This window comes from Narcine bancroftii, chromosome 7, assembly GCF_036971445.1.
Source record: "Narcine bancroftii isolate sNarBan1 chromosome 7, sNarBan1.hap1, whole genome shotgun sequence".
Taxonomy (NCBI): domain Eukaryota; kingdom Metazoa; phylum Chordata; class Chondrichthyes; order Torpediniformes; family Narcinidae; genus Narcine; species Narcine bancroftii.
In genome coordinates, this window is record NC_091475.1 from 172,676,801 (window position 1) to 172,700,363 (window position 23,563).

At 38.7% G+C, this 23,563-nt stretch overlaps 2 protein-coding genes across 9 annotated transcripts in view; one reads left to right on the forward strand and one right to left on the reverse strand.

The window, feature by feature from the left end:
• pspc1 (paraspeckle component 1) overlaps positions 1 to 2,105 on the reverse strand; it is a 91,150-nt gene extending 89,045 nt beyond the window's left edge. Inside the window, exon 1 of one of the 2 annotated variants that reach the window (XM_069891345.1) lies at positions 1,503 to 2,105. In XM_069891345.1, the coding sequence (XP_069747446.1) occupies positions 1,503 to 1,817 (315 nt within the window). In that variant the 5' untranslated portion in view covers positions 1,818 to 2,105. The remainder of the gene's footprint in view (positions 1 to 1,502) is intronic. The other variant, XM_069891344.1, reaches the window with a different exon arrangement.
• A 311-nt stretch (positions 2,106 to 2,416) lies between these two features.
• Positions 2,417 to 23,563, forward strand: part of zmym2 (zinc finger, MYM-type 2) — a 142,377-nt gene continuing 121,230 nt past the window's right edge. For 4 of the 7 annotated variants that reach the window (XM_069891337.1, XM_069891342.1, XM_069891343.1 and 1 more), the window contains exons 1-2: positions 2,533 to 6,335; positions 9,481 to 9,546. The gene's annotated coding sequence lies outside the window, so the exon portion shown is untranslated. The other 3 variants (XM_069891338.1, XM_069891339.1, XM_069891340.1) reach the window with 3 other exon arrangements.

The following is a 23,563-nucleotide window of genomic DNA, read 5'->3' on the forward strand; positions in this document are numbered from 1 at the left end:
ATTTTAAAATTATTTTACAAGAAGTCATCAACTAGTTTTGCACAAGGACACCATGCGACTCCTCTCTGCCCCGCCAATGGACTCCTAATGAGCTCAGCAGTGGAGGAGTCTGTCATTGGAGAAGATGTTGCTCTTTTCACATTTGGCCTCATTTTCAGCAGGGAAGTCCCTTTTATGGAAAAGTCATTGATTTATATGGGAAATACTTCCTTTCATGAGAATTAATTTGGAGCCAACCAACTGGCATTCAACATCATGGAGGATTTCCCATAATGTCAAAAGGGCCACTCAACTCCCTTAAACACCTCAGCTTTACGCTGCCCAACACTTCAATTCCACAGTCTCACTCTGATCCACCTGGCTGTAGTCTCCTACCCTGTGAAAATTCCTAATACAAGCTTGAGGAACAGCATCTAATTTTTTTTTTAACCTGAGAATACTGCAGCATTCCAGAATCAAACATTAAATTCTTTACCTTTAGTTAACACAATTGTTCTGTCTCTATCACAGTCGGCCATTCATCTATTATTTTTGCTCAGATTTTATCTTTTCATTGGTACAATTGGTATATCCCACATTCCTATTATTATCACAATCTAGCTGCAGAAAGAAGCATATCCCACATTCCTACTAATATCAGAACAAAAATGTTAAAGTGGAGACATTAGTTATTTGATTTTATTAGTGATATTCTCATCCCTCACTCACGTTCTCTGTAACTATAAAAAAATGATTTTCTCTGTTTTGACCTGAAACATGGAACATTTCCAGCATTTTAGGTTTTTTCTCAAAATATAAACATACACACACACATACACATATATATATATAAAATATGATTGGGTGTGGAATAATATTTCAAAGTATTCACTATATCTCGATAGTGAATACTTTGAATTATTATTCCACACCCAATCATATTCAACCCCAACCATTGGTTCTGTTGAGTTCCTTGTCAGTAGCTTACGGGCATGGAAAATTAACTGCCAAAGGTGGTTTACAACTCTGTAACCATAATCAAACAACTGTTACGATCATCAATCCTGATTTCTTTCCACGGCGGAAAACGCGACACAAGTATTGCAGGCACCACGGAGTCTTTTAGAAATGCAATTTTTAAATTCCAAAGGAGAATAGAATAAAAGGTTTTTAAAAAAATCAAATAGGCAGATGAGGGCTGATACTTTTAATCCAGGTCTCAACTCACAAATGACCTCAAATGTGAAAATGCGAGCAAAATGTACACGTTAATCGAAATAGTAATTCAGAAATTCACGAATAACACATGACCCAATTTTACGCCTACATTATGACTTCATTTGAATCATAGATCACATGAATTAAAAGTTAATTGATACCAATTCGACGGAGAAAATGATTTTATCTACGCTAATATAGATGGATCTATTAACGATTTCGAGTATTTTTGGTCTTTATATACTTTTAAAAGTAAGCAAAGTACTGGCGCAAAAACAGATTGAAAGAATACACGTTGAACTCACAAACCGAATAAAACCGAACCCGCGGTCCCGGTTGATGAACACCTCAGATGGTTCCCCATACTTCCGGAATAATTTCTTGAAATCTTCTTCCATTATATCAATGGGTAAATTACCAACGAAAAGCCTGCATCTTTGAGTGTAGGTCTTCTCTCCTGGCCGGCGAAAATTTTTAATATCCACCATAAGGGCTTCACTTTCGTCTCCAGTTATAATTCCTTCCAGATCCGCCGTGTCATAGTCTCTTTTGACAGGAGAATTTCGACTGTTCTCCATTTTCACTTGTTTTAAATTCCGGTTAATTTGATTCGATTGCATTTCTTAAATGTGTAAAATATGCCGTCTGCAATCAAAAACACCTCGAAATACCGAAAAAATACTGTATACCAAGGTGAAGTACCACTTCCACTACATCAACTCAAAATGGCTGCGGTTGTACAACCTTCAAACGCTTGAAACTAAATGATGTAGATTACAAGGGACGTGACGTAGTGCCTTGCATTGTGGGAGTTCGAGGCCGATCGATCCATCTCCGTTAGGGACAACACGGCTACTGTCATTGGTATTTCTGGTTAAACAACAATTCCCATAGGTCTTTGCCTTTTATTCCAGCATCGTTTTACCAGCCAAGTATTAAAAAAATACGATTTAAAAAAAATATTTTCCAATGAAAAATATGTTCCACATAGCTTTTTATCATCGTGCGAGCTCTTACTTATTTTTATGCGCCTCCCCTCAATTCCCCGCGAATCACGCAGCGCCCTCTTCAGCCGAGCATTAAAAACAACGTGCTGGAGCTCCAGAGTCAACCAAAAGTGCTGACGGGAAGATGATGTCGTCATTAGAATTGACAGATCTGATAACCATATGGACGTCATAATGCCGGCGCTCTTGCGATAAATACGAGAATTAAACCAACCAGGATGCGGCAAAGGCGGGACTTCAATTATCCGGTTAGAGTGACTTGAAGACTTAGCCCGGGACTGGAACGAGTGCGGTCGGTGTAGATCTCTGGGAAATCGGGTAAGATGTGATATTAACCATGCTTGCTCTAACCTTCATTTTGTGGGATTGTTGGAACGGGTTTTGTATCGAAACAGGTAGAATGCTGTATGAGGGCTCCGTCAGTGAAAATAATGGTCAATTGAGTAAAGTTTCACTTGTCCCGCCTCTAATTTTCCCTTTTTAATCCCCCGCACGTATTGTTTCGCTCGCTCTCTAATGGCGGACGTGCGTTAGTACCGCAACGAAGGGGGTAAACTCGCGAGGGATTGAGGGAGGTGGAGGAATGGGGAGGGGAAGCAGCAGCCTTGGGGAAAAATGTTCTTCCTTTGGGAATTTTACACATTTTGTTAGAACTCGGTTTTAATTCCAAATAAATTGAAAATCTTGCACTATTTATATTTTTATTGTGCTTTTCTGCAGTTGGAGGTAAAAAAGCTGTTTGTTGTTCTTTCTTCCCCCCCCCCCTCGTTAAGTCGAATGGGAGTGAAGTCACATTAACCAGTATTGAGCTTTTTAAAATGATTTCGATGTTGATCACTCAATAGTTAATTTTGCCCCCTTTGTAGATTTAAAATCCCGATTGGGTAATTATTTTTATCTGCGAACATTGTGGGTGTGAATAGGGAAACGCACTGACGCTCTCACCAAGCGATCTTGATGTGTTGAAGGCGGGGTGGAGAGAAGGGAACTTCGCGGAGATTGGTGCTAATCTCTTAACCGGGCTGTTTTCTTCATCTTGATTCCGACTCTCAGCCCCAGAAACAAAGTAAAGTGACCCCCCCCCCCTCCCCGCCACCTTGTTCCCAGTGAGGTGGTGTTTTTATGGCTCCTGGGACTTTAAACTTTTCTTGTTATTGGCGGATGTGTGGCGATAGAAAAGGCTTTAAAAGATTTTCTGAAGGCAATCCAGTCCAGATTTTGTGACAAACCGCTGTCCTTGATTCAATTCCTCCTTCGTTTTACATGCAAAGCGGTTCAGAACCGTTTTGACGGCTTTTGTTAGTCGGTGTTGTGGCGGAATAGAAGCTTGCCATCTGTCGATTTGTTTCTTTTAATGAGAAATATTTCAGAATAAAGGAAATCCTGTGGATTGGCCTTCCCCCCCCCCCCCCCATTATGTAACCATTCAAAATTGAAACCTATTAAAACGCGTTGGTGGTAATATTTTGTAATGCGTTATTGATTGGGTTTGTATGTTTGAATTATAGCTACACTCGGAAATTATCAATTTGCCCACGAAATGCAAATCAAGTTTTACTTCACAAGGATGTTTTGTATTTGAACTCGTTTCTTTCTGTTCCCAGAGGTGTGTACGTGTTAATTTTGACCAAGAATTGCTTTGATGCAATTAAATCCGTTAACTGATCTGAGTGTCATACCCAAACTTTAGGCTCCATCACCTGAGACTTGAGGGCACGATACTATCCGAAGGAAAGTCATTTAGCTCTTCACTCTTTCAGCATTTTCTGATTGTTATAAGCTCACATTATTTAGTAGCCACGCTTTAACCTTTTCATTAAAACCTTTTCACAACAAAACCATCCATAGCTTGTCGTCAGACAGAAAGGCACCATCAAGTAGGAACCATAAACAAAGTTAATGTTTGGAAGAACAATGGTTGTTCTTTCAGGAAGAAAGACTAGATGGGACGTTTAGAGGTGCCTATGAGTCATGCTTTTGGGAAATTGAAACCGATTTGACTATTGATCAAGTATGTCATGTTATTAGACACTTGAAGAAGCAAGATTGATTAATAAGTAACCAGAAGGGGATGTTGCATGATGCTCTAGGGTTAGGACGTGGTACCTAAATTTCCTGGGAAAACTGTCTTTTTTAAAAAAAAAAGTTAAGCTTAGCAATGTTTTGACCAATTAAATGTATTTTAATAACTTTTAAGTACATCTTTAAAAATGTCTCCAAAAAAATTGCTGCAGCTTTACGTGATAAGATAAGAAAAGACTAGGCTTTCCGCTGGTGAGAAGCAGGGAGCTAGCGCTTGAGCTTCGCTCTCCTGTAGTGACTGAGAGATGACGTCCAAGAACCCAAAAGTGATGTGCGCATATGCAAGCAATAGGGGCCTTCAGCAACGCTGTCGAAGAAAGACTCCGGCTCGTAGGCATCTAGCAGCGAAGAGGATGAAGACCAAGAAGAAGAGGTAAAGAAAAAAGAAGCTAAAGCTAAAAGGTAGAACTAAAATGAAGGTCAAAGACACAACTAATATTGAATTATGTCAGATGTAAAGGGAGAAATAAAGTTTTGGAGCCTGTTAACAAAATGAACAAAAAACTGATTAAATTGGAAGGCTCAATCTAAAGAATGCAAGAAGATATACAGCATATAAAAGATAGAGTGACTGTTGTGGAAGATACTACCACTGTTTTAACTGGAGAATAAGAAGTTACAGCAAAAGGTGGATATACTGGAAAAATTCAGTAGGAGAAACAACACTAAGATGGCGTGTCTTAGTATAGAAAAACAAGACCTAATTGGCATTTTTTTTTGGTTTGGTTTCCTGAAATGTTGGGAGCTAAACATTTTGACTGACCTATAGAGATTGAAAGAGCACATAGGGCAAAACTGCTTCCAACTCAAAATCCACGATCTATATTGATTAAATTTCTTTGATACCAAGATAAAGAGAAGATTCTATCTTTGGAAGCAGAAAAGGTAAGATCAACAGGAGGCCCACTTGAGTATGAAGGGGCAAAGTTTTATTTTTGATCTGTGTAGATTTCTTAAAGAAAATTCAATCCAGTTAAGATTTTATGGGAGAAGAATTGGCATGTGAATTTTCCACAGAGTTCCGCATTTTTAAAAATTTTCTGCATTTTTGAATGATTTCCATGTTCAGGAGCTTGGATTGGGGCCCATTGGTCTTCTCACTGCTAATTTAGAGTAGAAGTGCAGCGGGAACCATGGGCTTCTGGTGGCGTCAGCAGCAGGAACCTCAGTGAGAAGGTGTCTGTGATTGATGGCGGCCAACATTTTTTGAAAGTCAAGAACAAGGTGGAATACAGCAGCAAAAATGTTCATTGTAACTGGGAACAGAATAGAATAAAGTGGCGAAGAGATCATTATGACCTGGAACAAGGTGGCATAAAGACATGGAGAAGGAAAAGAATTGACAAATCACTAAGGATAAATATTTTCAATTTCTGTTTTTTCTTTGAAATGCAATAAAATAAGGTTGAAACTGGTAACTTTGTGTGTACATTTTTTAAAAAATTTCTAAATGGTGGGGGCGCTGTGCCTCCTTGACCTCTGCTGTACACTTCATGCAAAGGGTTTAGCTCATTCCTCTTTTTGATGTCACTCACATACCTGTGAAGATACTTTGTGGAGAAAAGAAGTTCTTTTTGAGTTTTGTGGAAGCTGAAGATTTGCACAAAATCTCCCAATAAATGAGATTTGTTGTTTTTTCTTTCTTTAAATTCCTTTCGTAGTTTTATAAGAATTAATTCAAGATATTGTACACTAATTATTTTATTTTTATTCTCTTTGTTTAGTCTATGGATTTTAAACGTTTAAGTAAAATTTAAGAACTTGAAGTAAATGTACTGAGGGGTTGGGGAGGTTAAGAGTTTATGACTCCTGTTGGATCACATGGGTAGTTGTGACTTCAGTCATGGCCTGTAAAATAGAGGGAAGTGGTTTTGGATTTTATTATCCCAACACCTACTGGGGACAGTTCATTTTGTTTATATATAGTTATGTTTGGTTATAAGCTCATTTTAATTGTATTTTTCTTTTTTAATCTGGATTGCCGGAAGAGGTACATGCAAGCATGCTGGGCTTGGAGTAAGAGTGTGGGAGGAAGGTTCACAAGCAGAGGTAGAAGAAATAATGCATTATTAAGATGAGTAATATAGTGAAATTTGTAAATTATAATGTTAATGGGTTAAACAAGACTGTGAAATGGAAAAGAGTAGATCTAGCCGCCTTGCAAGAAATTTAGAGAGATTGGATTGGACATGTTGTAGCTTTTAATTCTAAAGCGAAACGTGTGGGAATTTTAGTGAAAAAGAATATTCCAATTAAAATACAAAATTTAGTAACCGAACTTGCTGGGAGATGTATGATGGTATGTATGGATGCTTATTAATCTTTACACACCAAATGTAGGTAATGAGGGATTTATTCAAGAAATTTTTTTGAATTTATCAGATGCCCATGACAATATTTTGATAGGATAAAACTTTAATTTTTGTCTAGATAGAACTACAAATGGAACAGTAAGATCTAAAGCAGCAAAACCTACTTTGTTATTGATGAGAGATTTGAATTTAATAGATGTATGGAGGAGAATTTGGCCCAGAAAAAGAGACTATTCCTTTTATTCAAATAGACATACTTATTCTAGAATTGATTTTTTAAATTATCTGCACAAATACAAAGCTAGATATTAGATGCTGAATATAAAACAAGTATTTTATCTGATCATTCGCCTTTGTTAATGATTATTATGATGCCAGATAAAGAGAAATTGGTATATAGATGGAGAATGAGTTCAATATTTTTTTTTAAAAAGTGACTTTATTAGAAGAAATTCTAATAAAAAAATTGAAAAATTCAGTTATTTTGTGATACAAATTTGAATTTGGTGAATGATGTAATATGGGATGCTTTAAAAGCTTATTTGAAAGGACAAATTATAGGTTTTACTGCTAAAATTAAGAAAAAAATATATGAAAGAGGTAGATCAATTGGAGCAAGAAATAAAGGTTCTTCAGAGCCGAAGTTCCAAACATGAGTGTAGGCAACTAATTAATTTTTAAAAAAACTTCAATGTAATACACTACAAACCAAAAGAACAGAAAAAATGATTACAAGAACTAAACGGGTATTATGAATTACATGAATGAGCACATATAGTACTTGCATGGTGACTGAAATCCGAACAGGCTTCAAGAATGATCACTGCATTTAAAAATAAATTGAATGTGACCAGTTCTAAATCTTGAAATAAATGAAACTTTTATTCCAAACTATATAGTTCAGAGTCCTTAAAAGACACTAATAAAATAGACATATCTAGGATAAATTTACCTAGTTCAAATATGGAAGAACAAAAATTTTAGTGCACATTTTACACAATTAGAGGTAAAGGAGGCAATAAGTTCATTACAAAGTAATAAATTTCCAGGGAAAGATGGTTTCCCATCTGAATATTATAAAGTATTTTAAGACTTTTTTGGTTCCTATTATGGAAATGTTAGATCAAACATCAATGACTCTGGACTAATTTTCAACAGCAATAATATTGTGATACCAAAACCTTGATTGTACAGACCTATCTCATTATTAAATGCAGATCACAAAATACTTGCTAAAATATTGGTGAATACAGTAATTTAAATTACTGCCCAAATTAATAAACCTGGATCGGACTGGATTTGTGAAAATGAGACAGTCGGCGGACAATGTTGCTAGGTTAATCGGTATCATACACACAGCACAAAAAAAGGAAAGATTTGAGAGCAGCTGTGGCCCTAGATGCAGAAAAAGCAGTTGATAGATTGCAGTGGGACTTCTTGTTTAAAGTGCGAGATAAATTTGGGTTTGGCCAAACTTTATGAATGGATAAATGAAAATAGTAACTAATGGACAAATTTCCACTTCATTTCAATTGGCAAGCTCTAGCAGACAAGGCTGTCCCTTATCGCCAGCTCTGCTCATTATATCTATAGAGACACTAGCAATTTAGAAATTGGGGTTAAAGGTCAGTCAGGAAGAATTTAAAATTAGTTTGTTTGCTGATGACATTTTGATATTTCTGTCAACCGTAGACTTCATTATGGAAACTACATCTAAATCTGGAAGAATATGTTAAGATTTCAGGTTATAAACTAAATTGGGATAAAAGTGAAGTTATGGCCCTTACACTAAGAGATTATAGTCTTTGTGGAAGAAATACTCCATTTAAATGGCCAAAAGGAGGCAATTAAATATTTAGGAATCTGGATAAATAACAATTTAAACAATTTGTATAAACTGAATTACTTACCATTGCTTTATTTAAAAAAAACTTGGATGTAAAAAAGATGACCCTGTCAATGACGTTAGGAGGATGGATTAATTGTATTAAGACAAATATTTTTCCGCAAATACATTATTTTTCAAACCTTACCAATATTATAACCACACTTTTTTTCAAGATTTAAATAAACACAAGGATATTTCTTTGGAAAGGTAAAATGTCAAGAGTTTCTATAGAAAGACTAATGTGGAAATATGAATTGGGAGATTTTCAGTTTCCTAACTTTAAAAATTATTACCAAGTGGCTCAGTTGAGATTTCTAACTTATTTTTGAGGGATCAAGAAAACCAGCATGGGTCAAAATGGAGATAGATAAAATAAGAGAGAAATTAGCAGAGGAATTTGTATACAAATGTTCAAAGTTAATAACTGTTGTGAAAGAAGTTTAAAACATTTGATTACCATTTGGAACCAGATAAATAGTAAAATTGGAACCTAAAACAACCTTGATTCAAAATAATCTCGTACCTTTTACTAAAGATGATCAATTTTTAAATACTTCTATAAAGGCATTAAAAATATACAAATTTGTTATGAACAAAGTTAATTGATGTTATTTCAACAATTAAGGAATAAATATAGAATACACTTCCTTCAAATGAGAGGGATATCTGGAGAAAATTGGGTCTGACAATGTTCTTACCAGCTTGTAGTGAGTTGGAAATTTGTATTGGGAGAGGTTATACATAAGAAATTTATTTTTGCAATGTATCTTTTAATACAAACATGCACTATTAAACATGGAGCTCATAAATCTGGGCAGAAATGGGAGGTAGACCTAAACGTTACAGTTGATGAGAAAAGATGGTCAGATCTCTGTCGAGATTATATAACAAACATAAATGTAAGGTATATACAAGTTTAATATAATTACTTAGATTAATTATATTTAAAGCAGTAAAAATTGTTTAAAAAAAATATATAAATTTCATTTATCAGATAAATGCTTTAGATGTGGTGAAGAGATGGGAACCTTTTTACATTCTACTTGGTTATGTTCTAAAGGTAAGGTGATTTTGGGTGGACTCTGGAAATTTTTTAGAACAAATTAAATGTATTGTTTTTCCACAAAATCCAGACTTATTTTTATTGGGATATTTAGAGAAACAAAATCCAAGTGTAATTTATTAAAATAGCATTAGTGGTGGCAAGGAAATGTATTGCACTGACTTGGAAATTAGATGCACATCTAGATATGGAATGATGAAATGCAGAATTTCAAAGTTGTATTCCTTTGGAGAAAATTGCATATAATTTAAGAAATAAATATCTGACCTTTTTAGAAATTTGGAGCTTGTATATGCAAAGTTTAGGGGTGAATATGTAAAAATGTACTTCTCTGGCTTCTGAAGGCCTGTGTTAATCATCTTCCCTAAAAGGTTTGTACAAATACTGTAGGACCGCAGTCTGTGATCCAATCCTTTATGCAATCCAGGAAACTTTTTCTCTTCTATATTTTGTGTATGTGTGTGTGTTTTTTTTTTTAGTAGGATGGGGATACAAGGAGGGGAGGGTAAGGTGGGATAAAACCAACATTGTAATTTTAAATTGAATTAATATTTTGTCTGTAAAATTTTATTAATTACATATATGGAAAATTTTAAAATAAAATTTAAAAAAAGTAACCAGAGATCTGCAAGTGTCAGAAATAACTAACTGTGTGAAATGGGCACTTCTGTCCCTCCTTGTTGAAGGAAAAAACTATAATCTATCATGATTATTGTAATAATTCTTGATTGATCTGTATATGGATAAAGAAAGCATGATCATTCTTGCATTTGGATCATGACCATTGTGACAGAGTATATAGATATGTTTTGAGGAGATAAATTGGGAAAGGTTTGTTAGAGTAGGTCACATACAAACACTTTAAAACAGATCTTATTTGTAATACTGGAGCTCTGCTAATGCTAGACATCGGCTCCACAGCTTTTGCAAGAGCTTTGGAGAGTGCCCAAAAGACTTCACTAATGGATTTTTTTGACAAAAAGGAAACTTGAAAGAGCTTGTTGGAGCTGTCTTCTGTCTGGAAGAAAATTTGCTGTTCTAAGGTGTAATGGAGGATTAAAACCATGTACTCAGATGCTTTTTGCTTATGTGGAACTGACGACACTGGGTCCACACGCAGGTCACCTAACTTTCAGAACTAGCAGATGTAATTAAACTCAGCCATGGGGACTTATCTGAAGATACACTTTGAAATGGAATTCCACCGTGAGGCCCAGGGAAAGCAGTTGTCAAATACGACACTCTGAAATTGACGTATTGGTCACAACCTGTCTTGCTCAAGAAGTTTTAATGAGTCCTTGTATCTACGAGATAAACCAGGATATCATAGCATCCTGCTCCATAATAATTAATCTTCTAAATTGTAGAATAGTATGCTCAGCTTTGATTTTGACTGACAAATGTTAGAGGGAGTGGGTGCATGATTAATTGTTTTTGGGGTATAAAAGTCTGTGGTCCTGCTGCTGAAGTTTAGACTCTCCGAGGGGTGGGAACATCCCTTGTCAAGAAGGAAGAACAGCCAGAGTCCAAGCAACGTCCCGGTCGGGGGAGGTGGAGAAGCTGCTACCAGCGCCCTGACAACCTACTACAAGTGTGCAGTTGTTGCCTCGCTTCGGCAGTTGGGACCAGTCCAAGCGTTGATAAGTATAGTTGGGAAGGGCTTGCATATTGTAGTGTGAAATCAGCTTTTGAATTAGTAATAAACATTTGTATAAACTGAACTGCTCTCGGTGTGTGTGTCTATTTTCTTTCGGTAGCTAAAACACTGTGACCAATCTAAAATGAACAAAATGAGAGGTATAAGTTTACCCAAGACAATTGGCGCTGCGAGCAGGATTGGTCTCAAGATGTTTCGCCGAAAGAAAGAGGTGAGCCCTGAGCAGTTCTTGATTCCTGTATGGACTTCCAAAGACGATGGGTTTGGCATGTTGGCCAATACCCTGTCTTTGTTGGGACCACCCATTAGTTGGGATGAGAAGTTAGACTCATCAAGTGCACCTCTGGGAGAGCGGGTTGCCACTCTCCTTCGAGAAAGTAAATTTCCTGATAAAAAGGGAACGCTGACGAATGGTTTTTGGTTGCTGGCCACAGCATTACGCCACTCCGTTCAGCGTGAAGCAGAATTAATTCAAAGAGAAGTAGAATCTCAGTGCAAAAGAAAGCAATTAGAGGAGGAGCTAGAAGTCCTGCGACAATGCTGTTCCATGATGAGCGAGATTGTTCGCACCAGTCAGGACAGAGCCAAAGAATGGGAAGATAAGCATGTCCAAATGATTTGCCGTAATATTAAACTCCGGCAGCAGCTCTGTGCAGATAAGGAAAGGCATGGAGTAGAACCCGATCCATATCGTATTCATGCCATGATAAGGAATGGTAACGATCCTGATGTAATTGAGGATTGGGATGGGAATATCTGGAATGACAATGGTAATAATGCAGATACTCCTCAGCATGTGTCTAACATACTACCCTCTCCATCTGCTGTTCACGCCCGCCCTATAAGGCAGCAGATTTCCCAAACAGACAGAAGGGGGGATGATGTAAGGGTAGAGATGGAAGGGATAGATACCCCGGTTTCCCATGTGGACCCAGGGGAAAATACCCAAACCCCTGCTTGTGCTCTATGGCCTACTCCCTCTGTTGGATGGCCTCCACCTCCTCCCCTAGACTGGGTGGAGGACCCTGTGAGTCAAAGTGGGAACAGGGGTCGGAAGGAGTCAATGATCCGTGATTTCTCTGTAAAAGAGCTGGCTGCCATTGGAGATCGATTTAGGCAAAAAGCAGGGGAACATCATCCCCAGCTGCTGAGTCCTCCTGGCCCAGCTGTGCTTTCTGCTCCCACTGCTGCTTCTATCGAGCTGGCTTCTCCTGCTCCAGTTACTCATGATGAGGTAAAACAATGGGTTAAACAGGCTCTTAAAGATAACAATAGCATGTGGTCCTGGAAGCCCCCGAACCCTTCTGAAGCCTCAAGGTGTGGGCAGGATTCCCATGTCTACTCCATCGAGACACGGCGCACACACGGGGATCCGCGGCCCTACATACCGTTAACAATCCACTGGGGTGGGGGTAATGATCGCCAATACTTGGCTTTGGTCGACACCGGTGCAGAGCACTCGGTGATTCCTGGTAATCCCGACCTCTGGACTGGACCGGCCTTTCAAATAGAGGGGTTGGGAGGAGCGGTCACCCTGGCAAAGGAAATAAAAGTCTGTGCCATGGTGGGTGATAGCCCTTCCCCTGTCTGGTTACATGCCCTGGTGGCTGCTACTGACGAGTGTATCCTGGGTATTAATATGTTGGCCGGTATGGCCCTTAATACTAGCCAAGGGGGATTTGAATTCGGAATTCGAACTATTACAAAAAAACTAGTAGTGGGTCAGGTTAAGTGGGATCCTGTGATGGTGCCAGCCCCCATGAAACCAGTGTGCATTCCACAATATCGTCTCCCTGGGGGGCAGGAAGAGATTACTGCCACCATCGATGCTCTGCAAGAAGAAGGGGTAGTGAGGCCCGCAATGTCGCCCTTTAATAGCCCTGTTTGGCCGGTCCAGAAGCCAGATGGCTCCTGGAGAATGACAGTTGATTATCGTTTTTTGAACAAACATGCCCCACCACTTGCTTCAGCAGTTCCGGACATTGTCACCCTTATTGAAAACATTGCTACTGGGAACTCAGGAACATGGTATGCTGTCATTGATCTCGATAACGCCTTCTTCAGTATTCTTATAGCTGAGGATTCACAGGATCAGTTCGCCTTTACCTGGAAGGGGCGCCAGTATACCTTCACCCACCTTCCAGTATCGCCTTCCCTCTCAATTCACCATTATATTGATGATGTGGCCTCCTGGAGCCTCTGGCAGAAACAAGAGGGTCGCCGAGTCCCACTGGGATTCTGGTCACGTACCATGCCCGAGGCTGCCACTCGTTATTCTGTTTTTGAACAACAGTTACTAGCCTGTTACTGGGCCCTGCTAGAGACTGAAAGAATGACAGGCGATGCAGATGTTCAATTGAGACCTACACTTCCAATAATGAACTGGGTCCTGGCTAATGACGCTAATCTAAAGATCAGGCGGGCTCAGCAGTCTTCTATTGTTAAATGGAAGTGGTATATTCAGAGTCGTGCGACCAGAGGGCCTGAAGGGGTGGGCCGCGTACACGAACAGGTGGCTTACCATCCCAGGTCAGGAACTCACTTATCGGAGGAGGGGGATGGTGGCTCCAGTCAGTATGCTGAGTTGAAGGCAGTCACTTTACCACTAGATCCCCATGATCACCCTCTTCACCTGTTTACTGATTCCTGGGCTTTGGCTAATGGACTTGTGGTATGGATGCCTGATTTGCAAAAGAACAACTGGATGATACATGACCGCCCAGTATGGGGCAAAGAGTTGTGGCAGCTGTTGTGGGATGCTTCCCACCATCGTGAGATAACCGTTTATCACGTTGATGCCCATACCAATATGGCGACTAACATGGCTCAACATAATGCAGTAGCAGATCAGCTTGCCACTATCAGCTGTGCTGATACCGTCCCCCTGGCTCGATGGGCACATGAACAGAGTGGTCATTTGGGGGAGAAGGGATCAGCTATGTGGTCCCGTACACATGCTTTATCCGTCCATCAGGATGATGTCCGCATGGTCGTACGTACATGTCCAGAATGTCAGCTTGTGAAGTTCCATACCATTCCACCTGGTCCACATGGCCGAATAAAACGGGGTGCTCACTCAGCTGCGGTCTGGCAAATTGATTACATAGGCCCCATGCTAGACTGTATGGGTAAATATTACATCCTAGTAATGGTTGACACCTTTTCGGGCCTGGTTTTTACTTTTCCCACCAAGACGGCTGACCAAGCTAGCACTATCCAAGGACTAAACCATTTGATTTATCGTTATGATGCTCCAGAGGAGATTCACTCTGATAATGGCTCGCACTTCTCCAGGAAAGCAATCTGTGATTGGGCAAATGACAACGGTATTTTATGGGTCCACCATATTCCTTATTACCCGCAGGCTGCCGGGTTAGTTGAACAAATGAACGGCTTACTGAAGGAACAAATTCGTTTGGAAACATCACTGGGGACCCAGAAGGGATGGTGCCATGTGCTGCAGCAGGCAGTCGACAATTTGAATCATCGCCCTTTAAAAGGAGGTACACCTTTCCACCGACTTCTTCACGCTCCTGAATTACAGCCTATTCCAGAGGAATAACAGTCATTGCCCCCCATCCCCGAACTAGAGAATGTTGGACAAAAGGTATGGGTGGCACCACCAGGTAGTGGCCCTCCTGTAAAAGGGGAAATAGTGACACCTGCCCAGGGTAACACTCAGTGGGTAGCTATTGAGGGACAGGATGATTTAGTCTGTTTAAACACTGAACGCTTATGGTATCGTGAGTGACATGTGTCAGGCTTCTTTGTTCCAGGTTCTCCATTTTACACTCCTGGTGATCTGGCTTAACAGCTGCTTTGATGCCAGCAATTGGATTTGTAATGTCGAGGACGTTCCAAGGGAGTTACCCGTGGGAAACACGGTCCGATGCATTACACCAAGGAAGTCCTCGGTCACCAGCCTCAAGTGCAGCTTATATAAATATGTTATTGTTCAGCATGTTTCAAAATCTGTTCGTGAGCTCCAGTACCTGGGTATTGTGGCCAACAAGGATAATTTGAGCCTTGGTTGGAATCCTTTCTCATGGCTAACTGCTACATTTGGGGGGGTGGGCCACACTATCCTCCGTTGGTGGCTCGCGTCATTGCTTATCTTTGTAATTGTTGTTTTGATTTCTCTTTTTTCGCTCCCTCTGTACTCAAATACTGGTTAGGCCTCGCAAATGACAGATTGTGACCAAGGGGTGGGAATTGTCTTGGGTAAACTTATACCTCTCATTTTGTTCATTTTAGATTGGTCACAGTGTTTGAGCTACCGAAAGAAAATAGACACACACCGAGAGCAGTTCAGTTTATACAAATGTTTATTACTAATTCAAAAGCTGATTTCACACTACAATATGCAAGCCCTTCCCAACTATACTTATCAACGCTTGGACTGGTCCCAACTGCCGAAGCGAGGCAACGACTGCACACTTGTAGTAGGTTGTCAGGGCGCTGGTAGCAGCTTCTCCACCTCCCCCGACCGGGACGTTGCTTGGACTCTGGCTGTTCTTCCTTCTTGACAAGGGATGTTCCCACCCCTCGGAGAATCTAATCTTCAGCAGCAGGACCACAGGCTTATATACCCCAAAAACAATTAATCATGCACCCACTCCCTCTAACATTTGTCAGTCAAAATCAAAACTGAACATTACATTCTACAATTTAGAAGATTAATTATTATGGAACCAGGATGTTATAATTTCCTGGTTTATCTCGTAGATACAAAGACTTATTAAAACTTCTCGAGCAAGACAGGTTGTGACCAATTCGTCAATTTCAGAGTGTTGCATTTGACAACTGCTTTCCCTGGGCCTCACAGTGGAATTCCATTTCAAAGTGTATCTTCAGATAAGTCCACATGGCTGAGTTTAATTACATCTGCTAGTTCTGAAAGTAAGGTGACCTGCGTGTGGACCCAGTGTCGTCAGTTCCACATAAGCAAAAAGCATCTGGGTACATGGTTTTAATCCTCCATTACATAAGGGGATCATGTTGTTTTGGCAAGCAGAGAGAGTCAAACAGGCTTTCTCTCAGGGAGGGAGGGGGACAGACATAACTTCTACAATGTTACAGCCAGCAACAGCAGCTGGGGCTGGAACAGGACAAGCTGGTAAGCTTGTGGAAGACAGGTTCTTATTTCAGCCTGGTCAAAGCCCTTGTGGCTCATGCAAGAGAAGAGGACTGGCTGTCTAATGTTTCACTTGGAATAAGAGAAACAAAAAGGCACTCTGTGGTGACCTGAAAGAAAGAGGTTATCATTTGGAGAACCTGGAGGGGGCAAGTTTCATCAGGAAGACACTTGAGTGGCTGATTGAAAAGGAATCTGTTGTGGATGTCCTGGAACAACAAATCTCTCTCTGAAAACTGACAAGAACCTTTCTGAGCAGTAACCATTTACCTTTCAAGCACCAAAGCCTGGTGAACTTTATCAATGTTATATTCTGTGCACAGTATAAGAATTACCTGCAACCATTGAACTTGGAGGAATGAGAATTGAGATTGGACTGTGAACCAAAGAACTTTTTTGAACTTTTACACACACGTGTGCTTAGAATTAAAGAGGTTTAAGTTAGTTAAGTAAGTCAATAGTCCGAAAGTGTGGTTTAACAACTCTGATGGCCACATACCTTCCTTGTTCCGGGGGCTGCTGGAGGAGGTCAATGATGCAGGTTGCTATGTCCTGATTGCGGGTGCTGACCACTGGTAGTAGCACTTTTCGTCAGCAGAGATCTTTCGAATGGCAAATTGCACCTTGGCTTGCTGGAACTCCACCCGTGGTTGCGATGTCCAGAAGCCGGGCAGCTTCAGCGCTATGGCGTTGATTGCAGGTTGCCTTCCATTTTGGGGTCCAAAGCGTCGTTTGCAACTGTTGGGGTCAACATTGTGGCAAAGTCGCTATGGCTGCAGCTAGGGTATAGCTTTAAGTTAGAGCCCTAAGGGGCTCGAATTTGCAGGAGAAGACCCCCCCCGCCCCCCCCCAACCATTTGACACAGTTCATTCAGTGGCATTCAGTTCAGCTGCGTCACCATCGGGCGTGGCTTGAGCAGGCTGGCTGCCGATTGGTTACCTCCGATGCCTGGGCCCTGATGGCCCCCTGCAATCCACCGGTGGTGATTGGCCAGTTTTACTGCTCTGCCGGCGGCCTATGGAACTGGTGTTTCAGCCTACACAATGCCTTGGCAGTCGCTGTGTTTGATGTCCATTTCCTGTGTTGGCACAGGCCACTACACAATACTATTAAATATATTTTTCTGAAAAACTTGAATATTACTTGTTGCACTTAAATGCACTTCATTATAAATTCTTGTTTACATTTGAGAGAAAAGCATCAATACTGTGGTCACCAACCTCTCACCAATACTTGGGACTGCTTTCTGAAAGTTTTCATCTGTGGTTTGTTTCCTCAAAAATTAGTCAATAATATCCAAATAAATTTAATGAACACAATTTGAAAATTCAAAGAAATGCTGGAACAGAAATTTTAAATCCTCTACTGAATTAAAATTTCTGGGTGAAATTGAAGTGACTATTTTATCCGTAGTTATTCTGCAAACTTTGAAGTTTACCTGGGCCAGAATAAAGAAAAGTGGTTGAGAGTAGGTTGTATTTGAATTTGATCACCTATTTTAAGTTAATAACAATTCAATTCCTAAGCTTGCATCTGGAAAACATTCCAAAGTCAGAGAAAGATGGAAATGGAATTTTGTCCTTTATTCAACATCTTTTTGAAAGAGGCTTTGAAATCAAACCTCTTTAAGCGGAAGTGGTAATAGAGAACAAGGTGTGTTCAGGGTAAGGGCAATCAGTCCAATTATGTAAACATATTTTGTGCATTATTTACATAACAATAAAGGAACCTTGAAAAGCAAGATTAGAAAACCGATTTTTGCACAAGATGGTCATAGAAAGTTCAAATTTATTGTCACTTATACCCAAGAACAGTGAGAGTTTGTTTTGAGATAAATCTGGCCAGTCAAGTTTCCTGGAATACGTCACTTTTCAAAATGTGGGGGGGAAAAAAACACAAACTGCCACTTTACAAACCTGAATGCATTAATTGATCAGACACCTTGTTATTTAATTATTGGAAATGTGGTGCATGCTGCTTTTTCTTCAGAGGGGGGAAAAAGAGTTTCTTGACCTGGAGATCTTATTGATCTGGAGCTATTCCAGCACTTATTAATGCCAATAACCATTTCCTAACTCAAAGGTGAAACGTAGAAGAGTTTCTTCTCTTGGGGAAGAGAAGAGATGGCAGCAATGAAGTCAAAAAAGTAGAACACATCATAATGTTAGGAGATAAATAGAATGTCAAGCACAAGATGGCCTTTATCAGTATGGTCCACAGAGGCCTTTGAAAACCTTTCACACATGTTTTATTCTTTCTACATTCTAATGTAGTCCTCTTTCCACTTGAAGACTCCTTGATGTTGTGCAATTCATGTTCTTATCTCCCTTTAGGAAAGATGTTTTCATTGAATTTCCAAATTGATTTTATTATTCACATTTTAATTTTATGGGCCCAAGTTTTGAGACTCAACCTATTTGGAAATGTCAAACTTCTTTATCATTCAAGACCATGATCAATTCATCTCTTAGCATGGCTCGAAAAGAAATGTAATTGCCAGTTGTAGCCTCTGTATTCCAATAGCACCATGAAACTTGTGTAAAATCTAATGTCTTTATGTACTGTAAATTTCAGAGCTTTGCACTGTACTCTCAGATATTGTTTGACAAAGGTTTGAAACAAATACAGAATATCATGACTTCAATTTTATCCCTCTTGAAATAATAAATTGTTACCTTTTACCCTGTGCTAATTGTCATATGTAATTATATTTTCATTTGTGTTAACCACACCTTCAACTTTGTGCCAAGTACTGTACACATTTTAAAACCAGACTTATGGTTGCCCAATTCCTTTGGCTGCTAATTATTGTAAAGATTGTTTTATGCAGTCCATGTAGAATTGTTTGTCATGTCTCTGGACTTGTAGTTTTAAAATGCTGTTTTGCCTCAAAGTAAAACAGGTAATAAGAAATTTAAAAAATAGTGTGTAATGTGACATTTAAAAAAAGGGTTAGTTAAAACAAAGGGCATCATCATTTTTTTATTGAGAAGTCTAATAAAATGTCCTTTTAATCTGGTGGTGCATTTCTTCAAATTGTATCTTTTACCCAACGGGGGGAGTGGGATGGTTGGGAGAACAGAGTGGGATCAGTCCTAATATGTTGGCTGCTTTGCCAAGGCAGCCATGGCTTGAGCTGTTAAAGACTGCCCATGCTACAAACTGATTTGTGAGTAAAGATCACAGCAGAGAACCAGTTTTAAAATACAAACAGCTTTAATACTTGTAACACTGGTGGGAGAAAGGAATACTCATGAAGAGTCCTTGACTCTTCACTGGTGCTTTGTTCTTAAAGTTCGTACAGAAATCGGTCAAGAAGAGTTCCAAATAGAATGCAAAAAACTCCCAGAATTCTTTACAATGTCACAAGACGATGCTTAATTAACCACAAATCTTTTGCAGAGTCTATGGTATTTTATACAAGGAGTTGAGATCTCGGTAATACACTGGATGATAATTAAATGAAAGTCAATTGGGAGCACATCAAGAAAAGGTAGTTAGGAAATCTAGAAGAAGAGAAAACCCTTGTGGAGGAGACAGTGGTGGAAAGGATGAGCCAAATAATGCTGAGAAAATTGGGTTTCAAAATAGCCAAAAGTGCTTGATATTGGAGAAAGCATCATGTTCAGCTTTTGAAACGGGAAATTAAAACAGAAAATACTGGAAGTACTTCACCGATCAGGCAGCATCTGTGGAAAGGAGAGTTGAGGTTTCTGGTCAGAATTGTGTAAGTGGCTCTGTGGGGTCCTGAACCTGAAGCAGTAACTCTTTGTCTTTCCACTCGTGCTGCCAGACCTGCAGTGTGTTTCCAGCATTTTCCGTGTCTTGCAAATTTCAGCATGTTTTTTTTGTTTTGGAACGTGGCGTAGATGTTCCTCAATCCCATAAAAGGTTAGCCACCTCAAAAATTGTGAGGTGAGAATGGGTTTTGCCAGATAAATTGAGTTGAGAACAAACATAATTGCTGCAATTAATGAAATTGGGAAAGGCCTCACATAAAATTCAACTCCAGGGTTTCCTTTTATTGTCATGTAATAATACATAAAAATGTAATATACATGACATCAACTTTTGTCTGCCATAAGGCAACAGTTGTCACGAGTATTGCCGTTGTCACGAGTATTGCCTGGCACCCCTAAAAATGAAAGCGAAGCATATGAGAGCCCCTGCAGAGACACTTGAGTGTCTGTGCACAGCCCTATTCAATCTATTGGCAAGCCAAGCTCCAGGTCCAAACTTTCCAAACTGATCAGGAAGCTTTCAGTGCTTGAAGCCCTGCGGGAGCCCTCTTTGTCCTTGGCACTCACTTGAATTTTGGTTCCCATGAGCCAGTTTTCAGACGCCTGTGTGGGTCCTTTTACTGCATTGCCAACGGGTCACAGTCAATGTGGGTCTTTCAGCCACTGAGCCCTTCATGAGCCTGCTTCTGTGGTCTCCTTCCGTGTAAGGTTATCTTCCATTCTTAACGGAGTGGGGAGATGTTCTCCCCATTTCTGGTGCCCTGTTCTAAATATTCAAAAGCAGATAATTTGGTATGAAGGGCAACTGCATTCCATATGTGCATGCTAACTTGGTAACTGCAGAGAATTTATATTAAGATTGCTATTCAGGCCACTATCTATAAAATGAAAGATAACTTGAGCTGTATTTTTCAACATATTTAGTGATGGAGTTACTTTTTTTCTTCCTTGAGTTGATTTTTACTTGTGTAGGATTCTGGCAGCCACTGTAGTTATATTTATAAAAAAAAAATGGTTGTAATTTAGGTGAACTATTTTAACAAGGAAGGATCATTACAGCAAAATCAGTGTTATAATATTTTGAATAATTTGCATCTACCTCTAAAGGACGATTCTATAAAGCCAAATAAAGTGGCTTAATTATTACATGCCAACATGACAGATTATTTGGTTGAGGCACTGATTTACTTGAAATTTTCATCTTTTAAAATCAATTTGTTTAAAACATTGAAAACGTTTAGCAGCATAAATTTGTTGATCCACAGGACTCCTGCATTGAGTAAAAAGTGCATGATAAAACAGATTCTTAAAAATCGCTTGTAGCATCAGCAGATGCTGTTGTCTTGTTGGTTATGAACAAATTGAGATGTTAACCAGAATTAAACTATTTAGCTCATTTAGCTTTAATGTTTTTTCACACCAGTGATAATTATACAAATATTTATGTTATTTTCACTGCGTGTGTTGATTGAGTTTGTAATTAAGAAATTTCAGTGGCTTGTTGAACTGTGAATGAATCTTGTTTCTTTACTGCAGTCAGACTTGTCAAAATGTTCTGTGGATTTGAAATTCGTGTGTGTGATATATATATATATATATATATATGTGTGTGTGTGTATATATGTATGTATATATATGTATGTATATATATATATTTTTTTTTTCAATATTTTGGATTTTACAGAAATAGTACACAAGTAGAAGCTATTAATCAAAGCTAATATATAAAAATGAATATACAGAGGGGATAAAAGTTACAAGACTTTGGGGGGCAGTTGCGGTGACACTGGCCTGGAGGAGGAGGTTGCAGCAACGCTGGACGTTAGAGGTGGTTGCCTCTTTTTCTAGTGGTACTTGTAAAGTAAGCATTCCCTTGGGTTCCACTAATTAACAACGTGGACCAACACAGGGTTTTCAAGTGAGCAGAGTGTGAGTCGCCTTGTGTTTGGTGAGCACATTAACATCCATGGGGAAAAAAAGTTCAGTTTTTGGAATTACAGATAAGGGGATAGGTACCTGTATGTAAGAAAATAAGACTCTATTTAAACTCTATCATAAGTCACAGGAAAAAAAAAGTGGCAAACACTTGAACAATTACAACATAAGGCTAATTGAAAAAGATTTTTTTTAAAAAAAGTAACTTCTATACAACAAATTCTAACTCCTTCCCTTCTGAAGTTATCTGATAAGTACATATAATTTTGCTACCATTATTTATATTTATATATATAATTTTTTTTTAAACCTATAAACTTTCAAAGCAAGATCAAAGTGGACTTATAAATTACCAAAATAATTTATAAAAGAACCCCATAAACTTAGAAAATTTAAATCTGTTACATAAGAAGAACATCTGATTTTTTTTTTTTTCTTTCCCCCCCCCCCCCCCCCCCCCCCTAAAGTTAGGCATGTCATCATATCAGATAGCTATAGAGTATAAGTAAGAGGGATCTTTTCATCTCATAAGTATTGAATGTCTAGCAATAAGGGAGGCTACATGGGATTGAGACATAGTTAAATTCAAATCTGTTTTCTGAGTTGATCCACAAAGGGCAATTGTAGGATTAGGTATCAGATTCACATTGAGAACTAAAGATAAGGTACAAACAAAATCTTCCCAAAAAATGGAAGGAGAGGAACAAGTCCAAAACATGTAGCAAAGTACCTTCTTCAGTTTTACACCTGTCACATTTCAAAGAAATGTTAGAGTAAAATTTAGCCATTTGAACTTTAGAAAAATAAACACGATGTACTACCTTAAATTGTAAAAGCGAATGTTGGGCACACAAAAATGAATTTACCAATTTTAAGATAGAATCCCACCTAGTATCCGAAAATGAAAGCTGAAGATCTTGCTCTCATAATTTTTAAATCTTATCTATGGAATTATCCCTAGACTTTAATAATAAATATTATATAGGTGATGTTATCAACTTTTTTGATTTGGTTTAAAATCATAGAATACCCCTATTGTTTTAATAGCAAGGTCTTGAGGAAGTCTCAGTGTTACAGAGTTCAAAAAAAAAATCCTAATTTGTAGGTAACTAAAGAAATGATGTTTGAAAAGATTGGATACCCAGTTTAAGCCATTCAGAAAAAACAGAATCTTGAACAGAAGTAATTTGTTTCCTAACATAATATAGGACTAGCAAGTAAAAATCTGTAATATCCAAATAATTTCCTAAATTGAAACCAAATTCTCAAAGTATGTTTAACAACAAAATTATTGGATCATTTACAAGCAGAAAAAGGTAATGACACTCCAAGTATCAAAATGAAATGATACTTTTTAGTAGAGTTAATGTCTAAATTAATCCAACTTGAATTGTCCATTCTATCCTTTCATGAATCAAAAAAATTATGCACCTAATATTAGCTGCCCAAGAGTAAAGTCTAAAATCACCTTAAGGTTTTGAAGGAAAAGTTTCTAAATACATGAGGAAATAATCAAGTCAAGTGAATCATTAAAAGTTTTGGGAACA